Genomic DNA, 11,965 nt, shown 5'->3' with positions numbered 1-11,965 from the left:
GAAGGAAAAGGGGAAAGCAGTTGTAAGTTTATGATTGCAGACACAAAAATTTACACCCTTGGAACTTACACATACTTGTATAGTTGTGTAAATGTGTTGTTTCAAACTTATTGTGGGTTTAGATTTTTAGAACCATTTCACCTTTATTTCCTGCTTTGGTTGATTTAGAACTGTAAAAATGTGGAAATTGAGGAATACAAAAATTAAACTAGTTTGAAAATATTTAACACAAAGAAAAATTTGAAAGACAGACAATGGATGCTTTTGATTGGTCAACTTTAAGGTGTACTTTTTCTTCTTATACTTAGTAAAACATAATGTACAACAGGTTAAGAACACAGAGGTATAATTTAATTTAGTCCATTTTCACTGCATTAATTTTGCAGTGGGGAAGGACTAGAAAGGAACATAGGAACCATTCGTGCTAGTCCACCCTCCCACCCATCCCACCCCAGGGGAGGACATCCATCACACAGTAATCTCGTGTGTGGGAAATTAACGTCTCCTACCCCAACCCTGCAGGAGACGGGACCTCCATTTATTCGTCCCTATCCGAGAAGACTAGAATATCTAACCATTTCTTGATGTTATAGAAAGGCAGCAAATTCTTCTCAATTATTTTAAGACCCTGAGTGTTGGTCCGGCCGGGGCTCGAACCCTCGACCTCCCGCACAACAGTCCAGCGCTCTATCCTATTGAGCTAACCGGGAGGCGGTTAGGTATCTTGGACAATGTATACCATTCTGTGTTTCAGATGGGAGCAGCGTGTTGATCCTCATAGCAGAATATACTACGTGGATCACAATACAAGGACAACTGCTTGGGAGAGACCTCAGCCTCTACCGTCAGGGTATGTGCTCTCCTAGCACTTCAATATCACGTTACATCAGGGTCTCTCACTGGTATCTTCAAGAAAGTAACATGTTGTGGGCCAACTGATTTTAAACTTCATATCGAGGAATATAATTATTAATTGACTTGTTACTGACTAGAGGCTCAAAAGAAGATGACTACCTTACTTCTTCTTAAAACAGTAACAGTGCAATATCCAATCACAGATCTTGAAGACAAGCTATTTAATGCCCCCCCCCCCCCCCACACCCTCATAAAAAAAACAGTGGTTAGAAGTGTAAATTTCTAAATAGATCTTGGAAGTTATAGGGTCAAAAATTTTAGCAGTGCTTGAAGTAGCATCAATCATTAACAAGATCGTTTTCCCACAAGGGCTTTGTTAGTATACCTGTTGTCTGCTTCCTATTGTAGTCTGTTGATAAAGAACTGTTTAGTTACTTAACAAAACATCATGTGATTTCCTCTAGGTGGGAACGACGAACAGACTCTCGTGGAAGAACTTATTATGTAGATCACAACACAAGAACAACCACATGGCAACGACCAACAGCAGAAACTGTCAGAAACTTTGAAAATTGGCAGATGCAGAATAGAGCTTTACTGAACACAGAAAGGCAGAATTTCCAACAGAGATTTCTTCTTCCAGTATGTGTATCTTTATTTACTTTATACCAGTGGAATGTCCAGAACTCAGTTTATCTTTATTGCATGAAACATGTATTCCATGTGTGCTTGTTTTTTTTTTTTTGTTTTTTTTTTTTCTGATTTCCAAGGGGAAAACAAGTTACATGTTATAACATACAACTGTTCCTTTTCCTAAATTAAGAAAGGCCTAGTTTTTTAGCTTGTAATATAGCATATTTCTTTGTACAGAAGTAATAAACATTTTCACCTTAAAGTTTACAAAATTTCTTTCACTTGTATCTTATAGACAACCTGTGTACCTGAAGCAGATCCTCTTGGACCCCTCCCAGCTGGCTGGGGTAAGTTTAGGTTGTTGTTTCTTCATCATTAACTTGGGTACCTACATCTGTGATTCTCAACTAAACAGTTTATCTTCAATCACAGAGAAAAGAGTGGAACCCAATGGACGAGTTTATTTTGTCAACCATAATACAAGAGCTACTCAATGGGAAGATCCTCGCACTCAAGTGTAAGTGGTTGGTTGTATCTATGTCAAGAACAGGAAAGAAAAACTGAAACTATTGGGTGTTACCTTTGAGCAAGTGCCAGTTAATTGGGACACTCATATTGATTATCTACTTAGTAAGGCTAGCAGTAGGTTGTATATTTTAAGAATATGTAAATATCATGGCTACTCTATTGAGAATTTGGACTTACTTTTTCAAAGTTTGATTCTTTCAGTTTTTACATATGCTATTGAGGTCTGGGGGTGCACTTTTTATCGTAAATATTTAAGTAGAATAGCCCATTTGCGAATTACCCTTGGCCTCATTTTCAAAACGAGTCCTCGTGCTCAACCATTCTTGTGAAATGAGTTTAATTGGCAAGTGAATGAAAACTTATTATCATAGGAAAGGATTAGCATGAGGACTCGTTTTGAAAATGAGGCCAAGGGTAATTAGCAAATGGGCTATTGATAAGCTCTTTGCCAGGTGTTATAAGCTTAAAGCAGCACAGTATCTTGGATATCCGTCGTAATAGAGATAAGAAATTATGGCAAAGGATCTCTTCCACCAACACTGCGTTGGGCGATCTCTTACCTCCCCAGAGAACACGGCAGTTGAGAACTAGGTCGCATAATTATATTTTACCTAAGGTTCAGACACGCCGTTTTAAATCTGTTTTTATTGATCGATGCACGTCTGTTTGCACCATAATTCTTAATAAAACCTTTATAACTTATTTGTGTATTCCTATAAGGAAGATATGTTGGTTTTGTTGTTGTTTTTCTTTTCCTCAATCAGTATGGTTGGTTCAGACACACCACTCCCTAGTGGCTGGGAAATGAGATACACAAATGAAGGAATTCCTTACTTCGTGGACCACAACACTCGTACGACAACATTTAGCGATCCCAGAACAGGTGTTGCGCTCAGGTGAGTGAGCACTTTGTTTGTGGTAGTCGCATAACTAAGAATTACATAAAACATGTGAAGATGAGTATGTGTGCAAATCTCATACATAGGTATGTATACGATAGTTAAATTTCAATTTTTGTTTAGCTTCCAAGTTTGAATCTACAAATTGGGTGAAGATCTACATTCAAGTATTTTTGTCCAAAGATAAAAAAGGGGCCAGGGGTATTGAACTACATTAAACAATAATTAACAATTTTCTGCTATAGTGGAGGTGAATATCTACAGTGTACCTCTTTTACCAATACTTAAGTAAATAATTGTTTTTATTATTTTTGTTGTTTATTTCATTATTTTATGTTTTTTTTTCCTAGTATTAAAGGTGCAGCTGGTGGTCCAGCTTATGAAAGAAGCTTCAGATGGAAACTTGGACAGTTCAGACATCTTTGTCAGGTTGTCCTTTGTGTAGTTGATGTTGTCTTTATGTTGTTAATGTTGTTCGATTTGATAACTGTACTAGCATGTTACTCCAGTCCTTAGATAGTAGATAGTACATGGACTAGAGCAAAGTAATGAATGCCTTCCTTTTAGTCTTATTGAATTTTTGTTTCCCCTTTTGTAGTCAAATGCTCTTCCAAGTCATATTAAAATCACAGTCAACAGAACCAACATCTTTGAAGACTCATTTCAGCAGGTTGGTGATGTTTGAAAAGCCTACTTGCTAAGGTGGCAGAAATAAAAAAAATAGAAACAACCAACCTCTAGCTTATGTTTTGAGTTACTGAACCGTACAAATCGTATGTTTCAATGACTAAATAAATGAATGGATAGTTTCCATTGGTCACTTACATATAATTATATATGCTTGTAAATGATAACAGTGCTTTTAAATCTTGTGAATGATTTAAGTCCAAACTAGTCTTACAGTAACCTGCAACTGAGAAGTCTGTCTGCTTTCCTCGCCAGTCACCTCTAAGTAACTACGGTAGAATAATGGACTAATGACCTTTGATGCAACAAAGTATACACTGTAAGACAATTTGGAAGGAGATGGGAAGTTATTTACATGTAGAAGTCAGTTACAGGGTTTGACACCTGGCTACCTGCACCACTAGCCACCGGGCTAGTGATTTTTAAAATTTACTAGCCCGAAACGCAACTTGGTAGCCCGGATCAATTTCCTTTAAGGTCTACTTCAACCCCAAACATGCAAACCTTTCTCTAAATTTATTGGCAAGATCTTCTAAAATGATAAAGAATGGCATTTTTTCTTTAATTGTGATAATATAATGTGCTATTTATGGAAAAAGCTAAGTGAATTTTCAAGTGCAAGGCGATCGTGCGAGGCGATGTGCAAGGCATCGCAACATTGGTAGGGAGAAGACTGGGGAAGACATTGACCATTAAGCACAGAGTCTGGGATCTAGCAATGTTTATGATCTACACCCAAGACAAAAGAAAGATGCCTGAAGATGAAAGGCTTATGCCTTCTTTATTGGTATTATCATTATAATTTAAACTTTCTTGTTTTTTAATCAACTGCGAGCTTCAAGCAAACTAATTATAAATAGTTTCTTTCAATTTTTCTACTAGCCAGTGGGCTATTAAACGTGGCTTTTTACTAGCCTGACCAAATTTTTACTAGCCTCGGGCTACCGGGCTACCGGAGATGTCGAACCCCGCAGTTAGGACTTTTCTCCACCCACCTCTTCATAACATCTCTTCATGTAATGATTATTGCTGACATGCCAGATATTTTGATTTGCTCTGATGATATTTCCATTTTCTGGTGATATTAGGTGATGCGGTATCCTCCGCATGATTTGCGACGCAGGCTTTATATCATCTTTAAAGGAGAAGAAGGGTTGGATTATGGTGGTGTCGCAAGGTTTGGAAATAGTTCAATTGAATTGCACAATGTTGGCATTTATTATTTTAAGTTTTGAATATATCAGGGTTTGATGGTAAATGACACTTTCCTTATCTGCAGGGAATGGTTCTTCCTTCTTTCACATGAAGTTCTTAACCCAATGTACTGTTTATTTGAATATGCCAACAAGAGCAACTACAGTCTTCAGATCAACCCAGGTATGCTATGTTGATAATTATATCTAAAGTTGGTAAACACTTGCATACAAGCAGCCTCTAGTTTTAGCATGTGAACACTCCATATCCAAAGGTATAAGAACCATGTGCTCTTGTGAAGACAAGCATGTTCTGGTATGAAAGTATCAACTGAATTATGATGGTCAAAATGAAACCTATGCTCAATCAGTGTTATTACAGGATGCAGTCCTGATGAGTGGGATATAAGGGGCCACTTGTAAGATTGTAGTTCAGTTTCTTTTTTTTTTTGACAGAAATTTTGTCACCTCATAAGAAATTGAAAACCTACTAAACCACACTGCAATGAGCCTGACTTGTAATTGTGGAAAACTAACCCAAAATCAAAGAGCCTATTTAGCCTGCCACTGTCATCTGTAACTACAGTGCAAGTTCTACATCAAAAGCCATCATAAGGAGAAAAATTAATTACCTGACAAATTTCAAGCTTGAACAGGGTGTTAACTGCTATTAATTAATAAACAAACAAAAGGTAGCGACATATTTTCAAGGCTGCAGTTCCTATATTTATCATTTCAATCAGATATTATTAATGTTGTATCATTCACTTTTGTAGAAACTTACCTGTACTCTTTTTTTTTCAGCATCATATGTGAATCCTGATCACTTGCAGTACTTTAGGTTTATTGGTCGTTTAATAGCAATGGTAAGTTAGGTGGGAATATTGTGTTTTTTGCAAGACTCTCATCTGTGATTATGTCTGCAGAGTAATAACACACAGGACATTAGACATGTTAGATAATGTAACAGCCAGTTAATTGGAGCCTGTGACAAAAAACCTGTTAAAAAATGATACAAACTACATTCCAAGTAACAATATTGAGAAATACAATAAACTTGTTATTGTATCATACTACTAAGGAATTTAGTTTATTTGTATGGGTTTGAAAATGACCCAAACAATGGGGATGAGATTTTAACTGGAAGCACATTGCAGCAACTTTAAACAGTGATGCTCAAATACATGAATGACCTTTTTGTTTTGTTTTGTTTTTGCAGGCTCTTTATCATGGGAAATTCATTGACAGAGGATTTACTCTTCCTTTCTACAAAAGAATGTTAAATAAAAAGCAAACCATGAAAGACTTGGAATCTATTGATCCTGAGTTTTACAACTCATTATTATGGATCAAGTATGTATTTACAGGAACAGACGGTTTAATGTTAATTGTATGGAAACATGCACAACAAAGCTAAGCCTATTTGGTATTTCTGTTGCTTTTCCCATACACTGGCCCATACAGGCAGAGGTGACCTGTATGCTATGGAAAAAATTGGAAAATAAGAAAGTCAGTTTTGAGTAAGACTTGTCTGTTTTGTTCATTGTGAGATGTACAGGCTGAGGTGACCTGAATGCTTGGGAGAAAATTGGAAAATGAGAAAGTCATTTTTGGGGAAAGTGTAAAATTTGTTTGTTTTGTTCATTGTGAGGTGTAAGCAGAAGTTGTCATAACTTACTTTGAACTTTTGGGGGTGGAAGCAGTATGTACAGGCATTTAGTTTAAAAATGGGTGGAAAGCACCTGGAAATCAATTTATAACTCATTTTGATCTCATTCATTCATTCATTGGCAAATGTATGAAAAAGTATTTCAGTTGTGAGAAAAACTTAAGTTTTGTGCAGAAAAACTACTACTTACTACCTGCACTACAAGGTTTCCCATGGATTGTATGACACAAAATAAATGTCTTCATTATATTTTGAAAGCTTCTTTTCATAGTTCAAAGATTTTGCTTTTTACACTTTTTTTTTCTTACAGGGATAATAACATTGAAGAATGTGGCCTGGACATGGAATTTGCAGTAGACATGGAGCTACTCGGCAAAATTACTTCACATGACTTAAAGCCTAATGGCTCCAATATAAAAGTCACAGAAGAAAACAAAGAGGAATACTTGTCGTAAGTGTGATTATTTTATCACATTCATTTGGACTTTGTAAGTTAAAATTATTCCATCCTAAAAACATAGTTACATGTGAGATAGAATAAATATATGAAAATCATATATTGAACTGCGGTATTTGATACGTATGATGCACGATCCTCGCAGTAGATAGCGCTATTTAAGCAATAGCGAAATTCAGACCTGAAAAAAATCAGGCCTGTACGGGACTCGAACCACTGACCTCTGCGATACTAGTGCAGCGCTCTAACCAATTGAGCTAACAAGCCAACTGAGAGCAGGCCGTTAAGTTGATTCGTAATGAACCCGTGAAAGTGATGAATGAGATAGAATAAATATATGAAAATCATATATTGAACTGCGGTATTTGATACGTATGATGCACGATCCTCGCAGTAGATAGCGCTATTTAAGCAATAGCGAAATTCAGACCTGAAAAAAATCAGGCCTGTACGGGACTCGAACCACTGACCTCTGCGATACTAGTACGTATCTAATACCGCAGTTCAAAATATATGAACTTCACACATTTCATTGTATCTGATTTATCACTTCATGGGTTTATTACGAATCAACTTAACGGCCTGCTCCCAGTTGGCTTGTTAGCTCAATTAGTAAGAGCGCTGCACTAGTATCGCAGAGGTCAGTGGTTCGAATCCCGTACAGGCCTGATTTTTTTCAGGTCTGATTTTCGCTATTACTTAAATAGCGCTATCTACTGCGAGGATCGTGCATCATACGTATCTAATACCGCAGTTCAAAATATATGAACTTCACATATTTCATTGTACCTGATTTATCACTTCACGGGTTTATTACGAATCAACTTAACGGCCTGCTCCCAGTTGGCTTGTTAGCTCAATTGGTTAGAGCGCTGCACTAGTATCGCAGAGGTCAGTGGTTCGAGTCCCGTACAGGCCTGATTTTTTTCAGGTCTGAATTTCGCTATTGCTTAAATAGCGCTATCTACTGCGAGGATCGTGCATCATACGTATCAAATACCGCAGTTCAATATATGATTTTCATATATTTATTCTATCTCATTCATCACTTTCACGGGTTCATTACGAATCAACTTAACGGCCTGCTCTCAGTTGGCTTGTTAGCTCAATTGGTTAGAGCGCTGCACTAGTATCGCAGAGGTCAGTGGTTCGAGTCCCGTACAGGCCTGATTTTTTTCAGGTCTGAATTTCGCTATTGCTTAAATAGCGCTATCTACTGCGAGGATCGTGCATCATACGTATCAAATACCGCAGTTCAATATATGATTTTCATATATTTATTCTATCTCATTCATCACTTTCACGGGTTCATTACGAATCAACTTAACGGCCTGCTCTCAGTTGGCTTGTTAGCTCAATTGGTTAGAGCGCTGCACTAGTATTGCAGAGGTCAGTGGTTCGAGTCCCGTACAGGCCTGATTTTTTTCAGGTCTGAATTTCGCTATTGCTTAAATAGCGCTATCTACTGCGAGGATTGTGCATCATACGTATAGTTACATGTATTCACTTTTTTAAGTGGCTGGAAGTGATTTCTGTTCTAAAACTACCCAATACCTCAAATTAATTAAAAAGGAAAATCTTGATTTCATTTTCTTGTGGGAGTGGTTAAATATTTTCATCCCATATGTGGCTGCAAAAGCTACCTGCTATTGTCTCTAATAGCCCCATGTCCTGAAGTGGTAGTTGAGCCAGATATTGATTCACCTTTCCAAGTTACCCATATCCTTTCAATGCACACTGCTCTGTAGGCAAGGTTGAGTTAAATGCTGCCACATGCATTATGTACTAAAATAATAGGCATCATTCAAAGACTCTACTTATTTCAGCATGTTTCTCTGTCTTAAGGCTTATGACTCAGTGGCGGTTCAATCGTGGAATTGAGGAGCAAACCAAAGCTTTCTTAGAGGGATTTAATGAAGTTGTTCCTCTTTACTGGTTGCAGTACTTTGATGAAAAAGAAATGGAGGTATTTATATGATCTGATAACATTATATAACAAAGAAGTATAGCTAAAGGAACAACCAATTCTGCCTTTCTTACTGGCTACTCAGAAATGAGTAATCCATGCATTTGGTTTTAAAAAAATTAATTATTAGTGATTCCTTTGAGAACAATATTATAGCAAATAAGTAGTATGTGGTCTCATCTTTGGACTTATCTTTTTTCAGTTGATGCTTTGTGGAATGCAAGAGATTGATGTTGATGACTGGCAAGCAAACTCTGTGTATCGTCATTATACCAGGAATAGCAAACAAGTTACATGGTTCTGGCAGGTTTGTGGATTATATTTAACTGGGCTTGGCAGAATGTGACAACCAGAATTTGGCAACATCCATTGAATCATAATTGGAATCTCTGTTTTGCTGTCTCTTATTCAAATGAAAGCACTTGATTTCACTGACTACTTGCTACAGAAACATAATTTTCCTAGGACAAGAAAGGGGCATGAACAATATCGGTATAAATCAAATAAATTCTTGTGAACAGCCACCCAAAATATTATTGATCATGTTTTACTGTTGAGGAAATAAGTATCAATTTGTTGAGTGCCTCTTTTGTGCTTCTGGGTCTTCAGAATATGATACTCAATTAGAAGTTCTAGTCAAAAGCAAATAACAGTATGTTGATGTTAGATGGCACATGTTATATTTTTCAGGCTCTACGTTCTTTTGACAATGAACAAAGAACTAGGTTGTTACAGTTTGTCACAGGCACATGTCGTCTCCCTGTAGGAGGTTTTGCTGAGCTCATGGGTTTGTACACTTTTTCATTTCCATTTTTCAACCATTTTCATATTTTGCAATATCATTTGCAGTTATCAATTTCGTTATCAGTTTATCAATTAAGTTTTTCAAGGTTTACTCCCTAATAACGTTGATGTATCACTCCAAATATTCATTTATGATTTCATAATAACAAAATAATAAATGTTGGTTTTATTTCAAATAGTTTTGGTGGACAGAGGTCATGAAAATTGTAAATTGTGACATTTTCCTGTAACCAATATAAATAGAGAGGATTAGTTATCCCAGCATATAGTTTTGCTGAAGACTGTGATGTACCTGTGAAAATCAGACACACCTCAAATCCCTTTGTTTAACAGTGCAACTGGAGTGAACTTTGTTGACATTCTGAGGTTTCGGTGATTTATTTCTTATGTGCTATTACTAATACAGGGAGCAATGGACCACAAAAATTTTGTATAGAGAAGGTTGGGAAAGACACCTGGCTTCCACGCAGTCATACGTGGTAAGTTTTCTTGAATAGTTAAAATGTTTATACCCAGGTTTTATCAATTTGAACCCAATTAATTTTACCCATATCCTTCTTTTTGTCCTATAGTGTTAGACTTTGCCAAAAATTGTAACCACATGAATTGTCCTCTTGCTATTAGAAAATGAATTGATTTACAGAGTCAGTCACAGATTATTACTTTTTAGTCAGGAGCACAAGTTACCACGGTTATTTTCTGAAACTTCTTATTGTTGTATTTACCAACCATTTTTTCATGTGTTACAGTGTATGTCAACATCATGATTTGTCTCTTTTTTTGCCTTTTTTTAAGCTTTAACCGCCTGGATTTGCCACCATACAAGAGTTATGAACAACTAGTTGAAAAGTTGACTTTTGCAATTGAAGAAACTGAAGGTTTCGCTCAAGAGTAATGCTGATTAGAAGCTTTGTACAACAATCATTTTGTATTCTATTGGTTTATTTTAACACTCATTCATCATAACATGCAAGTCTGGTTCAGTTAAAAATGACACAACAGGAAGTAGTTGAACTTTTCTGAAATTCATTTAGTATTAACAGTAAATTTGGTAAAATAGAGTGATTAACTATGTAGGGAGTAGCTCTTTCAACAACAAAATGCTGACTCTGATTCATGCAGCTCTTGGTGGTTAATTAAAGATGTGAATCATCTCTCTTTTACAGTGCTCACTGCACCAAAATGCAAAGGTAAGGAGAAGGTTAGAAATTGGTTATATTTGCTCTTTTGGATGTGCCTGAGAGGTTAAAAGTTTCAATCAACCCTCAGTTTTTGAAGACTCTCTCTACTTAGATGGCTATTTAGTGGTCAAATCCTCTTTGTAATTGCCTTTGTTAAATCTTGGCTCATCTAACAAGGCAAAAAATTGGTAGTGTGAAAGCTGCAGACATAGAATCTGTTTGAATCAGGCATATTGTTTTTGATATGATGATAGTTATCCTTCTTAAGGTTGCCCAAAATAATGGGTAAGTTTAAGTGGGACAAAGTAGAATACCACCTTTCTTACAAGCCACCATGTGTTGTGTGTTGCATTTTCCTTGTCAGAGAACACTTTGTTTTTGTAGTGTGATTACCTGGGCTGCCATTTTTAACTGGACTTAAAGGCTTTTAATATAAATACTATATTGGCCATATTTTTAACAACTAAATGCTAGATATGGCCTAAAGGTGGCACCACTTGTGTGAATAAAAAAGAGATTAAAATTAAGTAAAGTTTTGTGAGGGACGACTTCTGTAACATTAATTTGAGAGATTGAATTACATGGACTTCTGGTGACTGAGATACAAACAATTGTTTTGACCAAATTTACCCCAGTCAACTCTCCACAACTATATTTTGTAAAGTACTAGTATCAATTGCTGTAATAATTAATTTGTAGTATTAAAATGCCAAGCGTTGTTGAGATTTGTTTCATGTGAAGATGGATATGTTACCATTCAATGTATTATATCACAGGTAACATACCTTTAGTGGTTTAGGATAAGGTTGAGGAAGGGGTGGGGGAGGGCTTGATTTATGAAATCGTTCCAAATGAAGATTTTAGCTTAGATTTGTTTCACAGCATGTGGCTGTTGTGTTGATATTTTTACAACACAAAGAAAACCTTCAAGTTGGGAGGGTTTCACAAATAAAGCTCATCCTGATCTGTGATGAGGGTCCCTCTGTCTCCCTTCCATTACTTTGTCCTGATATACTTTCCAAATGCAACTAAGACTTGTAAGATGATTAAAGCAACGAATTATTATTAAAGGTAAATTTCCTAAAGTCTTAAA

At 36.4% G+C, this 11,965-nt stretch overlaps 1 protein-coding gene across 2 annotated transcripts in view; it reads left to right on the top strand.

The window, feature by feature from the left end:
* The window catches only part of LOC111342935 (E3 ubiquitin-protein ligase Su(dx)), a 20,470-nt gene extending 8,513 nt beyond the window's left edge, over positions 1-11,957 (top strand). For both annotated transcript variants that reach the window (XM_088753382.1, XM_088753383.1), the window contains 17 exons: positions 755-850; positions 1,320-1,497; positions 1,784-1,835; positions 1,921-2,005; positions 2,781-2,912; positions 3,266-3,344; positions 3,514-3,585; positions 4,691-4,779; positions 4,882-4,979; positions 5,600-5,661; positions 6,015-6,148; positions 6,775-6,915; positions 8,767-8,887; positions 9,090-9,194; positions 9,578-9,674; positions 10,098-10,170; positions 10,487-11,957. In XM_088753382.1, coding sequence (XP_088609508.1) covers positions 755-850; positions 1,320-1,497; positions 1,784-1,835; positions 1,921-2,005; positions 2,781-2,912; positions 3,266-3,344; positions 3,514-3,585; positions 4,691-4,779; positions 4,882-4,979; positions 5,600-5,661; positions 6,015-6,148; positions 6,775-6,915; positions 8,767-8,887; positions 9,090-9,194; positions 9,578-9,674; positions 10,098-10,170; positions 10,487-10,586 — 1,714 coding nt within the window. In that variant the 3' untranslated portion in view covers positions 10,587-11,957. The remainder of the gene's footprint in view (positions 1-754; positions 851-1,319; positions 1,498-1,783; positions 1,836-1,920; positions 2,006-2,780; positions 2,913-3,265; positions 3,345-3,513; positions 3,586-4,690; positions 4,780-4,881; positions 4,980-5,599; positions 5,662-6,014; positions 6,149-6,774; positions 6,916-8,766; positions 8,888-9,089; positions 9,195-9,577; positions 9,675-10,097; positions 10,171-10,486) is intronic.
* Positions 11,958-11,965: the final 8 nt, after the last annotated feature.

This window comes from Stylophora pistillata, chromosome 3 (genome assembly GCF_964205215.1).
Source record: "Stylophora pistillata chromosome 3, jaStyPist1.2, whole genome shotgun sequence".
NCBI classification, from domain to species: Eukaryota; Metazoa; Cnidaria; class Anthozoa; order Scleractinia; family Pocilloporidae; genus Stylophora; species Stylophora pistillata.
The sequence above is the reverse complement of the archived record's forward strand: the minus strand, read 5'-3'. Positions and strand labels throughout refer to the sequence as shown.